A 22,902-nucleotide genomic window follows, 5' to 3' on the forward strand; every position below is an offset into this window, starting at 1 on the left:
CTTTTTCTTCCGTCTACCAACCTGAACTAAAAAAAAAAGGTCGTGTTTTTGAACTGTCACATGACATAAACAATCTGTCATCTTGATTCAAGTAATTTTCTTGTCTGATAAACATTAACGCTAAATGAGGAACATACTTCTCACCGTCCAACATAGTTTTTTTAAGTCTGTTGTATCCCTGATAACTTTGGGCGTCTACAGAGACTGAGCAGAAGGGTGCAGTTTTTTTTGTTTTTTTTTTTTTACCGGCGTTGCTGGGCAACTTAAGTCCTAGGTCAACTTCAAATTTGAATGCGAAAAACTTCCATTGTGGAAGCTACAGTATCGTATCGCCAGGCGGGTGTGATGTAACAGGTGCCCCTGTTGCTGTTGAGCTTCAGTTACCAGTGCGTCGTTTCCATCCGCATTCGTCTCGTCTGCACCCTTTGCCGCAGTGGCTGTTGAGATGACCAAGGTTCGTGAACTTTATTATTGACGTTTGTTCTGTTTTGAGTCTCTATGAGTAGTTGCTTGCCGTCCTTTGTCGTGTTTTGGTCCACCCAGAATTACTTCTGACGTGTACTTGCCGTGTGGGGTGTGATTTTCAGTGAAAACGTCACTGTTTGGCTGTGGGATTTAGAAGGGCGGCCATAGCCTCAAAGGACAAAGGGTGTGGCTAATAAGGGCCTGGCATGTTGGCTTCTTTCCCCCCAGTTTCTTAGATACCCGCCTTTTCTTTTGAGTTGTTGTCTTGAAGGCTTTAGGGGGCTGGCCCTATCTCACATATCGGGTCAAAGGGCTTTTCTCGAAGGGTTGTGGGTGTGGTCCTGCGTTCAGCTCGACAGAATTATGTAGCACCACTCTAGGTTATGTATTATTTTTAGTGAATCATTACTGTATTTTTTAAAATGTTATGCTGCATCCTCTGGCATGCTGCTTCAATAAATCCGAGTTATTTTCTTCTTAGATGTCAAATTTGCTCCGATTGCCCTAAACATTGACTGACCTTGGTGTACAAAATTCCCTCAAAAATAAATTTAATTGTCATATTAGTTTTTAAACCCTACACCCACAATCTGTATTGATTGCATGAACTTCTGCAACAATCTTGCCTCTCTTGTATGAATAATTGCTGGCTGTATTTGTCTTTCTGAATGATCAACTCCACTTTTGAATTCCCCCTTTCTGTGTACTAGCATGTGAGCACCACTCCTCCCGAGTGCATCTGAAAGTACAGTAGCCTGTCCTGCCGGCGCGAAGCAGGACTCCGGCCTCCTTTGCATTACAATTTTTTGTTGTCACTTTTTCCTCGCGCTGGGGACATTCCTGTTAGCACTCGAGGCGTGCATATCCCCCGTTCGCACGGATATAAACTCGGCGACCTCATCCAGATCTAAAGACGGGGTAGGGGCTGAATGCGGTTTATCGTCGTCTAGGCTCCCCGGCCCGATAGTGCCGCCTTTGAGCCCGCGGCCCCACAGTCTCCCTTCGCGCGTCGCCGCGTCGCAGTGGGGAAGTCCGTCAGAGAGACGCGAGTGTCTGTCTCTCTCGCGCGCATGGGCGGTCCCCAGCAGTGCGAGAGAGACAGGGCGACGCGACGCGACGAAGCACTGCTCGTAACCGAAGACAACAGGTGTCTGTACGTGTGTCAGCCGAGCGATTCGGAAGAGTCGTTTCGTCGCTCTGTCTCTCTCGCACTCATGGGGCTCTCGGTCAGGGTGCGAGAGAGACAGAGCGACAAACCGATCTTCTGAATCGCCCGGCAGCATCATGAAAGAAGGGCGCCCTTCTTTGATGCCGGCAGTAGCGTATAGCTGCCTCCAACTCGATGGGGGCGGCCCGAGTAGGGCCCGAGCTGCCTTCCTGTGCCGTCGTTTCGTCCCTCTGTCTCTCTCGCACTCATGGGGCTCTCTGTAAGGGTGCGAGAGAGACAGAGTGAATCACGCGACTGGTCCCGAACAGAGCTTTCGTCGTTGTCTCTCTCGCACTCGCATGGGCGCTAAAGAGCGACGTGAAGCACTGTTCGGAGTCCTGGTTACGCGTTCATCGAAGGTTCTCAAGGTCGCTGGGCCTGAGCCCTGAGCCGCTTGTAAAGGGTAATCCTACCGCGATGCCGAAGAATCGTTTCGTCTTGTCTCTCTCGCACCCCTTGGACGGCACGCTCCTCGAGTGCAGTGCGACAAAGACGGGGTGACCGGAATCAAGTGCTCGGCAGTTTGTGAGCGCCACGCAGCCCGGCCGGCCACGGGCTCTGCGAAACTTGCTTAGCGAACCTTGCGAAGCGAAGCATCCGAGCCGAGCCCTCACAGAGTGGGCCAGAAGACCGGCACAGGCGGCCAAAACTCTAGACGCGTTTTGAGCTCCAGAGTCACGACCCGGGGGGGGGGGGGGGGGGGGTATATTTTGCCTTCCCACAGGGGCATGTGATGCTGGTTGACTACTATCAGGCGTTTTTGGGGAACCTCACAGGACTTGACTTGAAAGGCTCTGATCTTCCAGGACTCGAACCGAACGTGTGACCCCACCAATGGATTCCTCGTTCCGAGAGCAATCCATTGGTGGGGTCACACGTTCGGTTCGAGTCCCATCGAGCGACTGTGGAGCTCAAAACGCGTCCGGGATTTTGACCGCCTCCACCGGTCTTCTGCCGGGGGCTCGTCGAGGGGTTCACACGTGTGCGGGTGATTTGGGCGTAAGCGCGCGGGGGCGGGCAGGGGGAAGGGGGGAGGGAAGGGCGTCGGTCGGCGTCGACGCGCGCCTGCTTCGCGCTTCGCGCTTGGCGTGGCGGCGTGGCCGGTAGGTAGTATATCTGCGCTGCGTCGGTGCCGGCTGGCTGGTGAGCCGCGGCAGCGCGAGCGAGTGAGAGTGAGCGAGACAGCACGCGCGAGGCCGCGAGGCCGCGAGGCAGGACCGCGACAGTCAGCAGCACGCCGCCAGACCGCCAGCGCGAACGCCGCGTACCGAACCGCGAGCCCAGCCCAGCCAGGCCCAGCGTGTCAGCCCAGCCAGACCGCCAGCAACCGCCAGCCGCGCAGTTGAGAGTTGGGTCCGTCCTCGACCGAGAGCGAGGCCGCCAGCCAGCCCGCCCAGCCTAGGCCCAGGCCCAGCCCAGCCGGAACGGCGAGGATACACGTGGAGCGCCGCGCCTCCGACGCGCCTTCGCCGCTCGCAGCGTGAAGCAGCACTGCGGGGCTCGGCAGTTCGGCCGCACAGGGTGAGGACGCGCACGTCCAGTCGGGCCCCAAGCACACGGCCAGAAGACCGGTGCAGGCGGTCAAAGCCCCGGACGCGTTTTGAGCTCCATAGTCGCTCAATGGGACTCGAACCGAACGTGTGACCCCACCAATGGATTGCTCTTCGAACGAGGAATCCATTGGTGGGGTCACACGTGCGGTTCGAGTCCTGTTTAGAGACTCTGCGGCTCAAAACGCGTCGAAAGTTTCGGTCTTCTAGCGCACTGTGAGGGGGCGTCCCGAAGGGGTGCGACAGAGACAGACCGACCGAACGATTCTTCTCTCTGCAGGCGAAGGAGGCCCTGCTTTCGCCGGCTCGATTCTCCCCAGAATTCTCCCAGCCTCTGTACAGTCACGCGCAAAAAAAAAATTAAAATCGAAATCGGACCTGCTTTTCTCACGCGAGTTTCGCCCGAGCAGTGAATCACCATGTACACACATTCCGGTGCTTATCTTTTTACATAGCGGAAATTAACGCAGGTGCATGATTTGGCTTTGGTTTTTGCTGAGATCACCGCTGAAAAAAGGAGAAGACCGGTTCATATCTGCGGCATTGGTGATTACGTAATGTAAAGTGTGTGGCTCATTCAGCTCCTTGAGCACTCGTGTGATTCACTCACTCCTCCCACGTGTCCCGCTCGGTCGCCGGCTCCATTGACAGTGCGTGTAATAGTGTAGTTGTCGAGTCTGGGTCGTGAATAGTGCCGCGGAGTAGGGGCGCCGATTGCGTAGTCTCGCAGATCGTATGGTCTAGCCTCTCAAGTTCAAGTTCAACTGGACAGGGGCCCGCGTAGCTAGTTGCCTATCATGCGTTTCACTGAAAATTGCAGGCTGAGAATTGTGACCAAATTTTGTCGAGAAATATTTCTCACCGTCGAAGAATCAAAATTCTCACCCGAAAGAGGTGAGAATTTCGTTTCTCGCCCCGAAAGAGGTGAGAATTTCGTTTCTCGCCCCGAAAGAGGTGAGAATTTCGATTCTCGCCCCGAAAGAGGTGAGAATTTCGATTCTCACCGCGAAAGATGTGAGAATTTCGTTCCTCACCACACACAGGTGCGGTGTGATTGCGAGAAAACTGCCCGGAAATTCCCCGAAATTCCCCCCCCCCCTCTTTTTTCGCGAGCGTACTTCTGCCTGGGTTTTGGGCTGTCGGTGCTTTGTAGCTGTCGCTCGCCGCCGCCACTGTAGAATCTGACGAGGCAGCGCTATACGGCTAATGACTCGCAGACTGCATGCTGCCATGCAATCTAGCAATCAATCGGCGCACTGGGCGGCGTGCGTCAGCGCGTCAAATGGGAATTAAAATGGTTGGCGGTTGAAGGCGTGAGAGCGCGACACCGTCGACCAACACCATTAAGCTCTGGAAGGGTCATAAATCGCGGAGAGTCAAAACTGGGTTAAGTGAAAGGCATCTCCACAAAACTAGTGCTTAAGACTTTTGTTCTGAAGAGCAGTTTTAAACACTCTGAAAACCTTATTTTGGCCCCTTTTTAAAGAAAATCAACTTGTTATAACAAAGTATTTTGAGCATACATAAGCTTACAAAGAAACCATTTTTCTGGGTGTGAGGCCCAAGGCGGTATCCGTTCCGGTTGGAGTCGATATACTATAACAACGGTATTCCTCGGCGCTGGATACCGGTATCAAAATTCCGGCGTAGCGCGCAGGCCTTCCAAGGCCACCTCGCCTTCCAAGGCATTGCCGGGTATGCCTCGGCCCTCGACATTTTTTTTTTTTGAACAGATTTATTGGCCTTTAACAGTATAAAATTTGTAAGCCTGGGCTAGCCTGGGCCACTGGTTGAGCGCTTGGCAAGGTTCCCATTCGTGTGTAACTTTCGACGTCCTTGTCCACGGCCATGGCCACGGCCACACCGTTACGGCCGTTTCGGCGCGCGGACGACCATTTTGCCATGCGGCTTAGACAATAGTCAACTTAAACGCGAAAATTCCGTTCACAAGCCAATTGGCTCAAACCGTGTGTACCCACGTGACAGCGTGGGCCACTTCAAAAATGAGCTGACCCAATAAAAAAAACCCGGTGTCAGCTGGAGGTTTTTTCCTCTCCATGTTCTGGAACACCCGACGTACGGCACTGCTCGGGACCCCCGTGCTGGACGTAGTTGGGTCGGGGTTGCCTACCCGTCAGGCGGTGAACACGGTACCGAGCCGCTCTTGACTTGATAGGCTAGACCACAAAAGATCGCGGTAACTGCCATGCTTGCACTGCACAACACGACAGACCATTGGTACAAAAAGCAGGTACCAATCTCGGCGACTGGGGCGCTCTTTTTTTTGGTGGGGCACTTAGCCGCACCGTAAGTACCGCAGTGCGGGAAGACCCCTCGTGCGATTTGGGCCGTTTGGGTGTACACTGTGTACACCGGACCGGATGAGGCCACCTGCCGAGGTGTGACGCGACCGGGCCCGTCATTAGATAAGATAAGCCCGTCTGCGTTTACGCATGCTTTTAACTAGAGAGGTTTTTTTTTCATATCCTTTTTTGCCCCACTTTTCGCACGTGGATGTCACGGGCTCTCCCTGCTCCCCCCTCTTCTTTCCCTTTCCAGCGGCGGACGCCAGTCAGACGCCTGGCGTTGAGTCACTGAGGGCAAAACGGCCAAAACACCCAAACCATCACGGTGCGATGCACGACCGTCACGCTGGCCTGGCTCGCCTGTCTGCACGAGGCGCTTTATGCAACATTGGCGGGATGCACTCTTTTCAAAGTCACGAACTTGCGTTTTTTAAAAACGTAAATTTTTTAAAGACAGTGTTCATTTTATTAGAAAAGACGACATTTTTTTATTATTTTTTTTAAGCTAGCTGACACCTTAATGTGTCTTGTAGTTTTAGGTATATTTTAAAGTAAAGGTATCATCTGCTAAAAAACTATTAGTCGAAAAAGGTAATTTTTTTTTCTGCCCGCAGATGGGTGTGGTGGACGTCCGCCAGCCTCTCGGGGACGATGGCGAGCAGCGTCGTGAGCGGCGTGCCTGGCACCACGACGCGCAGGCCCTGCACGAGCTGGCCCCGGACCTCCCCGTGCTGCCGGGGCCCCTCACGGAGTACCGCCAGATGGCCTCGTTCGACTGGAAGCAGCTGCGCGTGCTCCTGGAGGACCCGGAGACCCTCAGAGTCAAGGTGGGCTGCCGCTTGGCTCTCTGTAGCCTATTTTCACCGGAGTGGTAATTCACTCTGGTGAACGGTAGTGACCAGTGGAACATTTTGGGTGGCGAATTCCCTTTTTCCCTTGTCTTTACCTCCCTTGAATTTTTTCTTTATGGAAAAAAAAATAAACATGTTTAATTTTTTTTATTAGATGAACCTGTGGAGGAAACTGGAAGCAGACCCTATGTTTGCTCACCCAAAAGCGACACCTTCCGTAGAAGAACAAAAGCGGCATGTGGCAGTTCAGTTAAAACGATTTGTTGAGATTAATTTAATTCCACGGGAGGTTCACTCCTGGGGCTACAAAAATAAGGTTGGTAGATTGAGATGGATTTGTGATAGATTTTTTTGCTGGCTTGAATTTTATCACTCTATTATCTGTCTTGATTTCAGACTAAGTTTATGATGGCAGTGAATGCAGCAACTGCATCCTGGAACAAAAATTTGTCTGTGAAATTTGGCTTGGGTGTTTCATTATTCACAAATGCCCTTCTTAGTCTTGGAACTGAGAGGCATTTGCCTTTCTACGAAGCTGTGTGGGACAACAAGGTAAATGGTTCAGGAATTGCGTAAGAATTTTTAGTTTTTAACATCGAATGTTCAATTAACTCCCCTCCTTTTTTGTGCTTTGTAGTTCCTATTTTGTTTGGGAATGACAGAGGTTGGCCATGGAAGCAACACCAAAAGTGTTCGCACAACAGCAACATACGACCCCAAAACTCAAGAGTTCATCATACACACTCCCGACTTTGAGGCTGCCAAGTGTTGGGCTGGTAACCTAGGTATGATTGCATTGCTTTCATTGATATTAAGGTTTATAATCTGTTATCCTACCATTAGTTCTTTGAATGATAATGTAAATGTAAGACAAAATACTTACAAGACTTTGTTTGGCCAGGTAAAACTTGCACCCATGCAATGCTTTTTGCTCAGTTGTACACGGCTGATTCTTGCCATGGGCTTCATGCTTTCCTTGTGCCCATTCGTGATCCAGAAACTCTTACTCCATATCCTGGAGTTAAAGTAGGTGATATTGGAGAGAAGGCAGGTTTAAATGGCATTGACAATGGGTAAGCTTTTTTTGTTTGTTTGTTGGCTTCACCGAGGTTTATTTGCTTTGAAAATACTGCATTACCTCAATGCTTATGTTATTTTACAGGTTTGCTATGTTTGATCATTTCCGTATCCCAAGAGAGAATCTGCTGAACCGCACTGGTGATGTGACTCCTGATGGTGAATATGAATCGTGCTTCCAAAACCCAGAGCAGATTCTTGGTGAGTCCATTGCATTGATTCTTCCTTTTACTAATATAAGCCTCACAGAAGAAAAAGAATGTCAGCTATCAAATGATTCCTTCTAAGTTATTCAGGTATTCTTCAAGAAAAATTAATGTATCCTGTATCCTACCCAACCCATCCTTCCAGCCTTCGAATTCCCCAGCTGATGTCATGAGAGGTGTGGCGCTAAATTCTAGATATTTTGAGAAATTTTTTCTCTGATGTAGATTATACTCAGCGCAAACCAACTATAAAATATATAAATAATTAGCTTTTTAAGTTTTTAGAAGCAGCTTAGTAGTTCTGAGATTTTTTTTCTTTCTGTATTGTTTGTTTGTTTGATTCTCTTTTTTTCCTTTTTTTTAAAATTAAATATCTGTGATTCTGCTTTCTAATTGTTTGTTTCATTTTTTCAGGAGCTGCTCTGGAAAATTTATTAGCTGGTCGTGTTGCCATTTCTCAAGAAAGCACTCATGACCTATGTGCAGCTGTAACCATCGCTGTACGCTATGCTGCTGTGAGGAAGCAAGGAAGTCCTCGTAATTCTAAAGAGGAACTGTCAATCTTAGAATATCCTCTCCATGTAAATTACTTTTGCTGCCCTTGGAGTTGTAATAGTGCTGAAGTAGGTCCCATGCATTTATACTCATTTCTTTCGTCCATCTTGTTGCAGCAATGGCGTCTATTTCCTTATGTGGCTGCTGCCTGCTCTTTCAAAGTATTCATGGATCTCTTTACCGACCAGTATTTGGAGATTGTTGAACAGTCTTACAAGGGTGCTGAAATGAAAGATATAGTATGTAATGCTGGAAATTTGCCTTAGATGGATTATGATAATCAGTAGTATTTCTTTTAACATTGTATTTTGTTTATCTTAGACTTCTATGGCTGCAGAGGTTCATGCCATAGTGTCTGCCATGAAGCCCTTAATAACATGGACATGTGCCTCAGCTCTCCAGGAAAGTAGAGAGGCCTGCGGAGGCCATGGTTATCTAAAATGTTAGTAGGACCATTTTTGTGTGCATGTTGTTTGTGATGTATTTCCTACTTTTCTAAAAACATTTACTTTTTTTTAGCCTCAATGCTTGGAACTATGAGAGCTGATCATGATGCCACTGTTACTTATGAGGGAGACAACAATGTATTATCTCAACAAGCTAGTAATTGGGTTGTCAGACACTGGAGTTTGGCTAAGCAGGGCAACTCTGCCGCTCTCCTCGATGCATCCCCTCTTGGCACATTAAACTTCCTCTTGAATGCCGAAGATAAACTGAAAAAACGTTTTACTGGGACATCAAAGACTGATGTGATGAATGCGCACTGTGAGTAAAACAAGACATTGTGTCTCCAATAAAGGGACAAGAGTTGTCTTGTCAGGTTTTGATTTTCTCTTTACTAAATTTGCAAAATATTTCTTTTTTAGTTGTGATGGCTTCCTATGAATGGTTGTTATGTTGGCTGACCAAGGCTCTTGACAATCAACTTCAGAAGCTGAAAAGTGCTGGTGTTGATCGTTTTACTGCTCGCGCAGAAGTTCAGGCTTTCTATGCTAAACCACTGGCTTTAGCATATGGCGAGGTAAAATATATTTCCACAGATTTACCTCTTACTTCCAGGAAGGGTGGTGAAATATCCACCTTTGTAAATCCTAGGTGCCTTTTCTAATAGACCTTGTGTTTTACAGAATAATGTATTGTGTTATTTCTGGGAAAAAATCCAGACACCAGGAATCCCCAGTGAAATTAAATGTGTACTTGAACGACTCCTTGTTCTTTATGGTCTATGGGGTATCCAAAGGCACTTTGTTATTTTTTATAGAGGTAAGCCCCACTAAATTTGTTCTTGTTCACACCTATAATTGCCATTTCGGCATCTCTATATCTTTTTTGTTTTGTGTTGAATTATAGGAGGCTATGCAACTGGTTCTCAATTAGCTGATTTGGTTCAAGAGGCATGTCAGACAGTTTGCAACCAACTGAAACCTGATATTGTTGCCATCGTTGATGCTATTGCTCATCCAGATGCGGTTGTTAAATCTATTTTAGGACGATCCGATGGAAGGGTAAGAGCATGTGCTATCAAACTGACCTATGTCATCACTTTCATATTCCCTCCTTTTATTTGTTATTCCTCCCTTCCAGATTTATGACCACCTTTATGATGCTTTCATGTCTCAACAAGGACATATGGAGCGGCCTGCTTGGTGGCGTGAGGTAGCAGCCAAGCCTCAATCAAAACTATAAATATTTAATGAAAGCATTTGGTTTGGTAGGTCATCTCTAGTGAAGATATCATGTCATGATTAACACAGGTACTATGATACAACAGTATTGCGAATGTTTTGAGTCAGAATGTATTTTCCTGTTCTTTGTATTCTCAACTATGATCAGAGTTGATATTTTTGTATTGTGTTTGTACAGAAAAGTACTAGTAAGTTCCCTAGGTTTCAACTAGGCTACAAGTTTCAAGTTAACGTAATCTCAGTATTTTTAAATTTGTATTTTCTGTGGCAATATTTAAAGTCTATCTTTAAGGTCATCGGCTGTGCAGGTTGCAGCATCCACTTGTTCCTTCAAATTATTATAATTTTGATCAATGCAGTATTTGATTTTGTTACAGTATCCCTAATTTATACTCCTTATCTTGAAATTTATTTATTAATGTCATTCTTGTCAGCCATTTGCAGTGTGAAAGATATTAACTTTGAAGACTGTGTGTTAGTGTGTGTAAATATGATTGTTACTGTGGTGTCATTCCAGTTACTTAAAACAGATTAGGGGAACAAATACGGGATGTTCTTAACAGTAGTTAGCCTTGTCTAGTGTTTATGTAAGTTAGGAATCTTGATCCTTATTTATGAATGCATTACTAGACTGGTGATCACACCACATGATTTTTATCTTTCAATATGTATGAAATCTTGAATATCATGTAAAATGATATTTGTTTGTGTTCCTAAGAAGAAAAAAAACTTGATATTTCTCACCTAATTAAGTTTTTAAATCACAGTTGTTTCCTTTAGATTTAGTTTCTAAGAAAACAAATATTCTTCCATTCTTTGCTTCCATTTTCAAGTCATTTGCATAAATTTGTCATTTATTCATTGTACACCACCCTTAATTGTTTCTTCCACATCTTGCAGTCAATGTTGGTTCTAAAAACCTGCTTGTTATAAATGGGTGAATAACTCACCCAGATCTGGTCATTTTCTGTGGTTGACCAAAGAGTATTCATTACTGTTACCTTAAATGACTGTTGATTTATCTTGAAATGACTTCAACCTTCTTTAGAGGCTTGTTACAAAATGATTGAAAGCCAAATTGATCCAGATTTTTATAGAGTATATGATTTGTTTTAAAATAGCTCATTCAAAATGGCAGGTGATAAGGTCAAATTTACTAAATTGAGAGGGACAACCTTACCTGATGAAGGTCTCTAATTTGAATTCTTGTAGATTCAACCTAACTTCTAAATGTTCTCAATTATTGTTTGTTGTGCATTTGATGCTTTTTTTTTTTTTTCCGTCTTTGATTGTGATCTTGCCTGCTCTTCATGTCTTGCCGTCTGCTATTGCATTTATGTTTTTTGAACGATTTGTGGCGGAGTCTGTTGCTCCTATTGATTACTCACTCAACATGAATTAATAATTTTATAGTGCCTTCTCCTTCATTTGGTTAAACTGTGCTGTATGGGCAGCAGCTTCTTTTTCCTGTTTTTTATAAATGTGTGAGGATGTAAAAACAATAAAAAGCTTTGTTTTATATGAAGAGTTTCATTCATCAACCCTGGGATTATTACAACCTGAGAAAGACAAATAGCACATTCAAAACTTCATTCAGTTGATGGGCCTGACTTTGTCTCAGAATCCTGAGACTGAATGTATTCCATTTGATTCCGGATAACCTCTCTTAAAACCTGGAACCAACAGATACCCAAGATGAAATATCTACGGGAAGCTATGTTGAACTTCCACTCTCTGAAAAAAGTATTCACTAATCTCACCTCGGTGTGGGTCTTGCGTGATGTGTGAACTTTTTTGTGGGTCACGCGTCGGCGCTTAGCATCCCTCTGTTCGGCTAATAGCTCTAGCTTGGACTTAGGACGGGACTGCTTGTTGTCATTAAAAGACCTGCAAAATATATGTGAAGGACAAATAAATGTTAGATTGCTGGTCAGAGAACATTATTGAAAGGGTAACTTTTAAAATAATGAGTGTAGCTTCAATCAAAATGTCAAGTAATTTCTTACGGCAACTGGAGCTCTTCCGCTGTAATCAATGGCCTTGATGTCCTAGAGATCACATCCTCATGCAAAGCATTACGCTCAGATGGACTAAAGTCAGTTAGCAAACGGGCTGAGGTCCTAGGTGGAGGTCGGGGCTCTGTTGATCCTGGTGCTGCCGAAGGAAATATATTATTCAATCACAATAACAGACTTTAACAAAGACCATGTACTTTGCATGTCCTACTCCTCGATCAATTGATTTTTAGAACATAGGAGACACACACCTAGATTGTCAACATGACTGGATGTAGCTTTAAACAACGCTTCTTGAAATTTCTCTGGACCTACAAACAAAATCCAAAATAAAACATGAGATTGAATAGCCAAAAGGCTTGAGTTAGGTGAGGAAGTAACAAAGCAAATTTACCCAGTACTGTGGAGGATGAAGGAAATTCTGACGCTGTAAGAAATTCTTCATCAGATTGATAGCCCTCTTGACGAAGAGAGCACTTTTTCAAGTGCCTATCCAGACTCCGTTGGGGCATGCGATGCTCAGGGTTCAGCGGACAAGATACCATTTTCGGCTCCTAAAAAAGGATTCGGAGAGTAAATTATCAAAGTAATGCAAACCGGTGAGGGAGAGACAGGTTAGCAAGATGCGTTCGTCACATTATACCTCTTCCATCAGAGAATCATGGGACCAGTTCAACGAGTTCAAAATAGATGAAAGCTGCTGTTTTGATTTATTGATGTATTCCTCTAGATCCATGAGATATTTCCTCCTGTCCTCGACGGAAACTGACATTTTCGATTGTTTCAATCCACCACAAAAACAATAACAAACCGAATTTTCCATACTACCTCATGGCCCGTCACTTTGGTATGAGAAACGCACTGGGGCCAAGCCGCGAGTATTATCTTGGAGAGCACTTGTGTGAAAGCACTGCGCGAGGCTAGATGGTTCGGGACCCGAGCGTAACCCGAGCGAGCGCGGGAGGACCCACTGGCGAAACGACTGACCAAACCGAAGTCGTGTGTTTGCTCATTTTATGTTTTTCTTTAACTCTAGAGGTAAAAAAAATGTTACCATGGGCTTTTTATAAAATGGGCCGCATAAGTGTTTTTTTAACAATTTGACAATATGTTGGAAAAAAAAACAACAAACCTCTTGCATCAAGTGAATTATGTGAACTGTATTACTCAACTTATTTTCCAAACCTTTTTAAAATTTGGATAAAAATTAAAAGATAAAACAGAAATTTTTGTTTAGCTTTTTTAAATTAGTCGAACCAATTTTTTTCTCAAACTTGCTAAAACAAGACTCCGTCAATGAAAGTGCCGAAATTTTGCAGAGACGCAGAACTTAAAATTCTTCGGACCAGACCTTGAGGTCAAAAGTCAGTCACAAGAGACATTTTAGTTTAAACGCTAAAATGGAATGATAGCTCAAGGTGAGGTGTGGGAGAAAAACAGCTATTAACACAAAATAAAAACAATTCGTATTAGTGTCCATTGAATCCTGTACTAAAGAAGTTGCGAATATGACTAATGTATTGTAGAACATCTAACATGCACAAACAAAATTTAAAGAAAGTTGTAAGCTTCCAGTTGTCGTAATCTCTCATCGATTAGTTTAAGAGATTCCGCGCAACAGTTATGGTCAGGTCTAGTCTTCGGCCTGATAATTTATCTCTCTTTTTCTTCCGAAGTTTCTTAGATAGTTGTCAACAGAATTGAGAAGCGAAAATGATGCACTTGTTCACATTTTGGAACAAAAAAAGAAATATTAGGCCAGTAAATGTCACCATTTTTGTTGACTTATGGCAATTTTTCCCCATCGTATATTTTTAAAATATTTTTCCAAAATTAGTTTTGATTTGTGGCCATCCTTTCTTCTTTTCCCCAAGCAATATGAGTGACTTAGTGACTTTAGTTGCATGATCAGAATAATTGAAATTCATATGGCACCTTCGGCTTTGGCTTCGGGCCGAGTCGGGGCCTTCGGCTTGCCTTCGGCTTCGGGTCTCCGTTCGGTTCGGCACCTCCTAGCCTCTCGCAGGGCACCTTTCACACAAGTGCTCTCCAAGATGAATACTCGCGGCCAAGCCATTCAAAGTCAACGCGGGAATCAGTGGCATTCCCTCGTACTTCTTTTGAATTTCTCCATTAGTTTGTAATTGTATTTCGAGTCGGAATCCCCTATTTTGAAGAAGCACTTTTCGTTTCCGAGAACAGCGAAACCTCATGAAATGAGAAGAGATAAAACTTCAACTTTACTTTAACTTCATAAACTTCGGTTAGCCTACATACAGCCTGGGACTCCCACCACCACCCCAATAGCCCCACCTCAGCGGCTTCGTTCTTGTATTTCTGTCTCTCTCGCATCCCTATCTGACACTCCATGAGTGTAAGAGAGACAGAGCGGCGAAAAACTGTCCATTCCCTCCCCCTCCCCCTCGCAAGCCTGTCTCAGAGAAATGCTGATCCATGGCTCGGACAGAAGCGCAGCCGGGCGTCTCAGAAGAGTCGTTTCGTCGCTCTGTCTCTGTCGCACTCATGGGGCTCTCCCTAAGGGTGCGAGAGAGACAGAGCGACAAGTCGATCTCCCGAATCGCTCGGCAGGAGCGGTCAGCGGGACGTCGCGCGGCGGCCGGAAGTTTACAATGAAGTCCCTCGACCTCGTGCAGTGTACAGCCCGCGGCGGCCCGCGGCCCTTTTGTCCGGCTGATCGGGAGGGGGATAGGGGGAGGGGGAGGAAGGGAGGTCCATAAATAGACCTAAACATGGCAGGCCGGACCCCAGGGACAACGCAGGAGAGGTCAATCTTGTGCTACCTCAAATGTAGGGCTGCGCCTTATGCATCGTCGGTCCTGAGGGGAAGGGAAAGGGGGGGGGGGCAAAAGTTCAGTCAGTCTGCAGAATCACAACCAGCGACGGTAGCAACTAGGGAAGGTATAAGGTAAAGCACCCTCTTTCCTTTCCTCGCTCGAGGCGATTCCAGAAGCCCAGCACCTCATCCTTGACGCACGTGGTCGGCACGTGCAGCCCCCAGCAGACTGAGAGTCGTTTTCGTCGCTCTGTCTCTCTCGCACTCGGGGCGTCCCGCATAGGAGCGAGAGAGACAGAAAATGACCCTCGGAATGAGTCCACGGGGCAGACTGGGCCGGGGATGGCACACCTAGAACCCCGCAACTCCGCGTAGCCACGGGGCGCTAGCGACGGGGCGCGGCCTCGCGGTTGGGCGAAGGGCCCCGCCACGGCTAGGCCCATTAGTGATATTGCTGTCAAGGTTAACTGTCCTCGTTGACGACGGGGCCCTGGATTGCGTCCACGCTGGTCCTCGCGAGGCTCCCCGCCAGCGTGCCGCGCGGTGCCGCTGTCTCCCTCGCACCCCCCAGGGACGTCGCAAGCGCGCAAGAGAGACAGATCGAGGTACGGAGGTACGGAGGTACGGAGGTACGGAGGTACGGAGGTACGGAGGTACGCAGGTACGGAGGTACGGAGGTACGGAGGTACGGAGGTACGGAGGTACGGAGGCACGGAGGTACGGAGGTACGGAGGTACGGAGGTACGGAGAACCACTACGGGAGGTCCGTACCTTTTCCGTACCAAACTACGGAATTTAATGCGGTGTGGCCCCAACCAAATATAAAAGCTCGGGACGCGATGGAACGACACACGAATGAATGGTGTCGGCTGCAGGCGTCTCGTCGGGGCGTCGATTTGGCGCTGGGGAGCTCCAGCTAGTTTGGCCAGTTTGACGGACCGTCAGCCCGAGTTGCTGAATAGAGGGGCGGGCGGCGAGGTTATGGGGGTATGAGGCCGTGGCGGCGACGGCTGGTGGGACCGCCCACCTAGAGTCCACCCGGGACCCAATTTAGTGGCATTGGGGGCGACCATTATTATAAAGGCTTCTCTCTCTCTCTCTCTCTCTCTCTCTCTCTCTCTCTCTCTCTCTCTCTCTCTCTCTCTCTCTCTCTCTCTCTCTCTCCTCTCGCACCGATTATGAAAGGAAACGGAATACGCTAAGAAAGCGTCCCGCCGTGCGGGGTCCACGACCTTCTTCAGCACAAAAGTAAACAAGAATGAAAATCAGAACCGGAAAGAAAAACCGCAGAGCAAGGGGGTTGGTATGTCCAAGGGGGCCTGACTCCTACACTTTGTACACTTTGTACAAGAATAATACCTAACATCTATAATACTAAAATCTACCATGAAAGTCGGCTTGTGTAGTGCAGTTTCAGCTTTAAAATCACAGAGTTTTGTAAAGTTTTAACTGAGGGAAGTCCAGGATTTTTTTTAAATGGAGAAAGAGTAACAAAGCAGCGCTAAAATAGTTGCCCGGGTGCCCTTAATAACTCACTTGCACATTTTGTAAATTATTTTTGCAAAGAAAACCACGAAATATGACACAAATATCGACTTAAAATATCCGAAATAATACCCATAATACTCCATAGTACCAATAATATATAATACTTCGTACGCGGTTCAGGGGAGTCATCCCCCCTTGAGTCACGCTCCAGGAATGAGGGTGTAATGGAGAGTAAAGTAGAGCGCAAGACGTAAAAGACGGGTCACTGGTTTTGAGAGTGCATCTGCATACCCTCTCGCCGCGGGTGGAGATTTTCAGCGGCGGGCGGAACAGGATTGATCCGGACTTGGCTAAATTACCGCGGCAGCGAACATATCAGCCTGGCAGGCACAATTTGTCCCCTCCCCGTGGCGGCCGTGGCGGCCGTGCGGTGGCTTCTTGATGGCTTTCTCGAGCTCCAGCCGGCCGAGCCCAGCAGGCCGCCCTGCCTCTCTCGCACCCACACGGGACGCCCCCTGAGTGCGAGAGAGTCAGAGCGACGAAAACGACTCTCAGTCTGCAGGCTGTGCCCTCGGCTGTGCCCGTGTGCTGCCGGGACGCTGCCGGGACGCTGCCGGGGACGTCGAGAGATGAGCCCCTCCAGGCCCTCAGTAGCCAGACTGGCTTGCTGCCCGTCATAATCCACGCCGACGTTGCCTCGCCTCGTGAAGCGTGTGCTCGCGCGCTCGTGCAAAGTGTCCGCCGCGCGCGTGTGTGAGTGCGTGTGTGTGTGTGTGAGTTGGTGTGAGTGCGGTGTGAGTGGGTTCACGTGCTTCAGCGCCATGTCAGCCTGCGCCCCGGAGGACGCGCTCGCCCTGGTGGTGGTGCAGGGCGTGGCGGTGGTCGTGCTGTACCTGGTGTGCAAGTAGACGCCGTGTCCTTGGCGGCGAGGCGCGCGCGTCCCTGGCCGGGGCGGGCCAGGCCCGGGCCGTGGCGGGGGCCGTGGCGGGGGCGCGGCGCGGCGGCTGGTGGCCGCTGCCGCCCCTGACCGTCCTCATCGCGTCCGCCGTGGTCCGCGCCGGCCGCGCCCTCGCCTCTGGGCGCCGCGCCGCGAGCAGGGCCGCAGGGGCGGCGGTGGGGGCGGCGGGGGCGGCGGGCACGGCGGCCAGGGTCGCCGCCAGGGCCGCGGGCGCGACGGTGCGGGTGACGGCGCGCCGCCTCAGGGCCGCGCTGCGCCGAAGGAGCCTCCGACGCAGGAGGGAGCGTCGCCTGCCAAGCCTGCCGAGAAGCCGGCGGAGGAGAGGCGGAGTGCAGCGCCGACAGGGCCGCCAGCAGGACCGCGATGGACTCCGCGTCGCCGGCGGCGTCCTCGCCCGGGGCGGCCGCGCACCCGCTGTTCGAGCCGGCCGACTACGCCATGTTCGCGGTGATGATGGCGGTCTCGGGCCTGGTCGGCGTGTACTACGGCTGCTACAAGAGGCAGGACACCGTGCAGGACTACCTGCTCGGCGGCAAGGCCATGAACATCTTCCCCGTGGCCATGTCACTCATTGCCAGGTACGACGGGACCGAGGACGGGACGACCACCTGGCGACAGATTACATAGGGCTGCATAGCTCGCTAACCCGAGAGGGTTACACTGGAGGAACTGAAGCGTGCTTGTACTCCTTTCTACAAGCATAGTGATTACTACGTTTGGCTGCAAGCCTAGCGGTTGCTCACGCTTGGTTTCAAGCGTGATACTACGCTCCGCACCTCTTCCGCCTTCCTAAATACATGGGAGAATACATTCTCTCAGCTCCAGCTCAGGCGTTCACGAGCTATGCAGCCCTCGAGATACGCAAACGCTACATACGCAGTCGCCCATGCAGGTGAAAAATGTGAGAAATGGGTGGATTCGAACCTCGGACTTTGCACAGCAACGTGTCCGGCATCACGATGCTGGGAGTGCCCGCCGAGATGTACACCTACGGCTCCCAATACTTCGCGCTCAACTTCTCCGCCGTGTTGGTGTGCGTTGTAACGGTGCGGTGGTTCGTCCCCGTCTTCTTCACTCTGCAGTTCACTTCATCCTACGAGGTGACTTGGGTTCAGATACCATCAAGGAGACTTCAATTTTATTTTTAAATGTTGCGCCGCTGATCCAACTGTTTCTTCTCCGACCCAGTACCTTGAGCATCGGTTCAACAGGACAATAAGACAAATAGCGTCTTTCCTGTTTGGTCTAGGTCTGGTTAGTACAGAAATCTTAACGAAAAGTGTAAGTTTACTGTTTTTCAAAACACACCATAACAGATTCCATTTTCTTTGTAGCTTTTGTACTTGCCAGTGGTCATTTACGTGCCATGCTTAGCATTTAATCAAGGTAAAATAACACGCTTATGTTTCAGTTTTCAAACTAAAAACTAGTATTTGTTGTAAAATGATTGATCCTTTTACTTACTTTACAGTGAGTGGCATCGACCTGCACATCATTGCTCCTCTCGTCATGTCAATTTGCATTTTCTACACGACTGTGGTGAGTCCCCCACACGCTTCAGAACCTTACTATTATTTTGTTTGTTTTGTAAAGAAACAGCAGTTTGTAAATCACAAAATATTTTCTTTGTAAACATGTGTGTGCTCAAAATATTTTGACATAACAAGCTTCTATTCTTTGCAAGGCCGAGGCATACCCTTCGCCTATGATACACTGGTAAAACACAGGCATAAAAATTACGCTCTTTAGGGCATAAATACTCTTTTACGCCCTTCCCAAGGGCAGAAATCGTTTTATGCCCTTGGGAAAGGCGTAAATGGTATAGGAATTTCAAGCAAAATTTGAATGCCCTTCCCAAAGGCATTAACGATTTATGCCTTTGTTTCACCAGTGTGTAGTTTGTAAGGCTGGCGAGTGCATTCTTCAGGTTAAATTTAGAGAGGACTGTGCACTAACTGGAGTCTGGGCTGCAGGGCGGCCTGAAGGCCGTCGTGTGGACGGACGCCCTGCAGTTGGTCGTGCTGGTGGCGGCCTCCATCGTCGTCATCACCCTGGGGGTCATCATGATCGGCGGGCCCGGCGAACTGCTGGCCAGGGCCAACATGGGCGGCAGGTTGGAGCTGTTCAAGTACGTCCACGCAAGTTAAAATAGTAACCTAAAGTATCCGAGTAAATTACCTAACATAGTAAATAACCTCACCTAATCTGGTGAATGACCTCATCTCACCTAGTAACCTCACCGAGACCTCACCTCACCCAGTAACCTCGCCTAACCTAGTGAATAACTTCACCTAACCTAGTAAATAACTTCACCTAACCGATAGTAATTAACCTCACTAACCTAGTACATAACCTCACCTAAGCTCCTTAATAACCCTAACCTAGTGAATAACCTCACCTAACCTTGTAATTAACCTCACCCAACCTATGAAATAACCTAAACTAGTAAATGACCTCACCTTAACCTAGTAAATAACCCAGCCCAGCATATCCCCAGCACATTATAAACTTAAAAGAGGACCTGTTGCTGCAGCATGAACCCCGACCCGCTGGTGCGCACCACGTTCTGGACGGTGTTCGTGGGCTCCGTGCCGGACATCTTGTGCAACCACGCCGTGTCCCCCACGTCCGTGCAGCGCTTCCTCAGCGTGCCCACGCTCCGCGACGCGCGCTGGTGAGTCGACAGTCTTTGAACAGGAAAAATTTAAAAAAAGACTTGTTGTGAAGGACTTTTAACAAGTCGATGTTTTCGGCCACGGACACTGGCGGGTCCCCACAGGCTCGGCATCTTCCTCTGCATAGGCTACATCGTCACCAAGGCCCTGAGCTGCATCACGGGTATCCTGGTGTACGCCACCTACCACGACTGCGACCCGCTCAAGACACGGGTACGACCGCAGGCCGCACAGTGGGCCAAGACTGGCGGAGGCGGTCCGTCGCGTTTTGAGCTCCAGAGTCGCTAAATAGGAATTGAATCAAACGTGTGACCTCACCAATGGATTGCTCTCCGAACGAGGAATCCATTGATGGGGTCACACGTTCGTGGTTCGAGTCTCTCTGGAGCTGAAAACATGTCCGAGCTTTAGACCACCTCCACCGGTCTTCTATGGCCCACCATGCTTGGCTTTGGTTTCTCCGAGCTTTCTCTGTGCTCGTTTAGTCAAAGAGCCTGCCTTTCAGTTTTGTTTTCTTTCCAGGCCATCAAGAAACCCGACCAGTTGGTGCCGTACTTCGTCATGGATGTGGCCAGAGTGGTCCCTGGACTGCCGGGCCTCTTCGTCGCCGGAGTGTTCAGCGCCGCTCTGAGGTCTGCCTGTCTGTCTGTCAGTCTGTCTGTCTGTCTGTCTGTCTGTCTGTCTGTCTGTCTGTTTGTCTGTCTGTCTTTCTGCGTGTCGTCTGTCTCTGTCTGTCTGTCTGTCTGTTTCGTCCGTCTGTCTTTCTGCGTGTCGTCTGTCTGTCTGTCTGTCTGTCTGTCTGTCTGTCGGTCTGTCTATTGTAATTTTAAAGTCCCCAGTGAAAACATTTGACTAAACTAAAGAAAAACAAACTAAACTGTCTGTCTGTTGGTCGGTCGGCCGTCCGCATGCCAGCCTGCTTTAATAACGGTCTGTGCTGCAGCACCATGTCCTCGGGGCTCAACACCCTGGCCGGCACGCTGTACGAGGACTTCCTGGTCCGCATCCTCGCCAGGTCGGGGCGCACCCCGAGCGATCAGCAGGCCTCGCTCATCGTCAAGGTAGGCACTACACCGGAAAACGGAGCGATCCCGAACGTCCCAGGAATGGACTCATAGTGGGGGCGGCGGTGAAAATCCCGTAAGGGGTTTGAGCCCCAGATTCGCCAAAGACTAGAGCGAGCGCCGAGACTAGAAGCGAACGTGTGACCCCACCAATGGATTGCTCTCCGAACGAGGAATCCATTGGTCGGGTCACACGTTCGGTTTGAGTCCTGTTTGGCAACTCTGGAGCTCTAGAGATTTTGCCGCCTGCGCCGGTCTTCTGGACCACTGTGAGATTGCGCCTTGCCTCACGTGTTCTAGGGCGCCAAAGTCCCTGGGCACCAAGTACTGCCCACTGTCTCTGTAGGTTGAGGGTTCAACCACCGCTAAAGATGAAAATTATTTTTATTCCTCCCGTCTCGTCATTTTCCAGGGCCTCGCGCTGCTGGTGGGCGTGATATGCATGGTGCTCATGTTCGTGGTGGAGAAGATGGGCAGCGTGCTGCAGATCACCTACACGCTGAGCGGCATCACGGGCGGCGCGCAGCTTGGCCTGTTCCTCCTGGGGCTCTTCGTGCCGTGGGCCAACGCCATGGTGAGCATCAATGCACACAAAACTACAAGTGTACCAGTCCTTCTGGGAGCGCCTGCGAGGTAGGCCGCCGCATCGCTCCGCTGTGTAACGGGACGGGCTGCCCTCCCGGCGCTCCGCGTGGTCGACCTGCGTGCGACGATACCACAGAAACTCTAGACGCGTTTTGAGCTCCAGAGTTGCTAAACAGGACTCGAAACGAACGTGTGACCCCACCAATGGATTCCCCGTTCGAAGAGCAATCCATTGGTGGGGTCACACGTTCGGTTCGAGTCCCATTTAGCGACTCTGGAGCTCAAAACCCGTCCGGGATTTCGACCGCCTCCACTGGTCTTCTGGCCCACTGTGGATACCCCGCCCCGTTTGGCGGCCCGGCCGGCGATACTCCACGCGCGGAGTGAGTGTCATCTTGACGCCCTGCTTGCGGTCCTTCAGGGCGCGATGGCGGGCGGGCTGTCCGGCCTGCTGCTCATGGCCTGGGTGGTGGTGGGCTCCCAGGTGGCCCTGGCCACCAAGCAGCTCGTGTACCCCTGGCTGCCCACACGGGTGGACGGCTGCGCCAACAACGTCACCGACATCCTGCACGACAAGGACATGACCTGGACGTGAGTACGCCACGCCTGCCACTCCAGCTCCTGAAATCCAGATGCACCTTAAAAGTGTATAGTCAAGATTGCCTTTATCATAACATACCATTGAGAATTCACTGTACCTCGTAGATATTTTGACGAATTTCGTTTGTCATATGGACAAAATCTTCACCATAATAAAGTTGTGCAGTGCACACATTCAACATCTTATGATCGTTTTTATACGTATTACGATGGTTTTTATCGTAAGGAACGCATAAATTTGCACATACGTAATATGCTTAATTTTTCACCGTATTACGCATGAATTTCATCGTATTACGCATGAATTTTACTGTAGTACGTATGTTCTTATTTCAACGTATGTTACGATGGCCCTTTCACCATAAGAATCTGAGGGTGCAGCCATCCGCCATAAGACATTTAGAGTGTGGGCGGTGGGCGGTCGTTGCAGGAACTCGATCCTGGTGAACGCCACCAACCCGGCGGACACCTTCCTGCTCTACCGGCTGTCGTACTACTACTACACCTTGATCGGCGCGCTCATCGTGGTGGTGGTGGGCTTCGTCGTCAGCGTCCTCACCGGCCCCCAGGACCCCAAGACCATGAACAGGGACCTCCTGTCGCCGGCCATCCACGGCTTCCTCCCCGAGCCCTGCAAGCAGCCGGAGCACATCAAGATGGCCCCGCGGCCCTAGGGACCTCCCGGACGCCGGACCCTCTGCGGGATCTTTCCGGTTCTCGGGCGGGCACGGCACTGGCCGAAGCAACACGCACGTTCGCCGCGCTCCGCCCAGCGCCGCCTCCGCCAAGCACAGTGGGCCAGAAGGCCGGCGCCGGCGGCC

At 49.4% G+C, this 22,902-nt stretch overlaps 3 protein-coding genes across 4 annotated transcripts; 2 read left to right on the top strand and 1 right to left on the bottom strand.

Moving 5' to 3' along the window:
• The first annotated feature begins 199 nt into the window (after window positions 1–199).
• On the top strand, window positions 200–11,423 carry LOC117644304 (peroxisomal acyl-coenzyme A oxidase 3-like). Of its 2 annotated transcripts, none has more exons than XM_034383643.1 (15): window positions 200–454; window positions 6,143–6,355; window positions 6,534–6,695; window positions 6,776–6,931; window positions 7,017–7,164; window positions 7,281–7,452; window positions 7,542–7,657; window positions 8,077–8,243; window positions 8,334–8,456; window positions 8,539–8,659; window positions 8,737–8,982; window positions 9,084–9,238; window positions 9,345–9,480; window positions 9,568–9,722; window positions 9,802–11,423. In XM_034383643.1, the coding sequence occupies exons 1-15, from the start codon at window positions 446–448 to the stop codon at window positions 9,901–9,903; spliced, it is 2,181 nt and encodes a 726-aa protein (XP_034239534.1). In that variant the 5' UTR covers window positions 200–445; the 3' UTR covers window positions 9,904–11,423. The 2 variants fall into 2 exon arrangements, with proteins under 2 accessions (XP_034239534.1, XP_034239535.1); XM_034383644.1 differs by lacking the exon at window positions 200–454 and adding an exon at window positions 3,074–3,193.
• On the bottom strand, window positions 11,419–12,745 carry LOC117644306 (U11/U12 small nuclear ribonucleoprotein 48 kDa protein-like). The gene is made up of 6 exons (XM_034383646.1): window positions 12,561–12,745; window positions 12,312–12,471; window positions 12,169–12,228; window positions 11,909–12,056; window positions 11,663–11,789; window positions 11,419–11,575 (listed from the first exon to the last, which is right to left on the bottom strand). Exons 1-6 carry the CDS (start codon window positions 12,738–12,740, stop codon window positions 11,492–11,494), a joined length of 759 nt encoding a protein of 252 aa, XP_034239537.1. The 5' UTR covers window positions 12,741–12,745; the 3' UTR covers window positions 11,419–11,491.
• Window positions 12,746–17,520: 4,775 nt separating this feature from the next.
• On the top strand, window positions 17,521–22,898 carry LOC117644697 (sodium-coupled monocarboxylate transporter 1-like). Its single transcript, XM_034384311.1, has 13 exons — window positions 17,521–17,735; window positions 18,098–18,257; window positions 18,346–18,411; window positions 18,492–18,543; window positions 18,629–18,696; window positions 19,131–19,285; window positions 19,691–19,831; window positions 19,937–20,045; window positions 20,355–20,464; window positions 20,776–20,893; window positions 21,309–21,470; window positions 21,903–22,072; window positions 22,512–22,898. The coding sequence occupies exons 1-13, from the start codon at window positions 17,521–17,523 to the stop codon at window positions 22,753–22,755; spliced, it is 1,770 nt and encodes a 589-aa protein (XP_034240202.1). The 3' UTR covers window positions 22,756–22,898.
• Window positions 22,899–22,902: the final 4 nt, after the last annotated feature.

Source organism: Thrips palmi, unplaced genomic scaffold, assembly GCF_012932325.1.
Source record: "Thrips palmi isolate BJ-2018 unplaced genomic scaffold, TpBJ-2018v1 HiC_scaffold_18, whole genome shotgun sequence".
Classification (NCBI taxonomy): domain Eukaryota; kingdom Metazoa; phylum Arthropoda; class Insecta; order Thysanoptera; family Thripidae; genus Thrips; species Thrips palmi.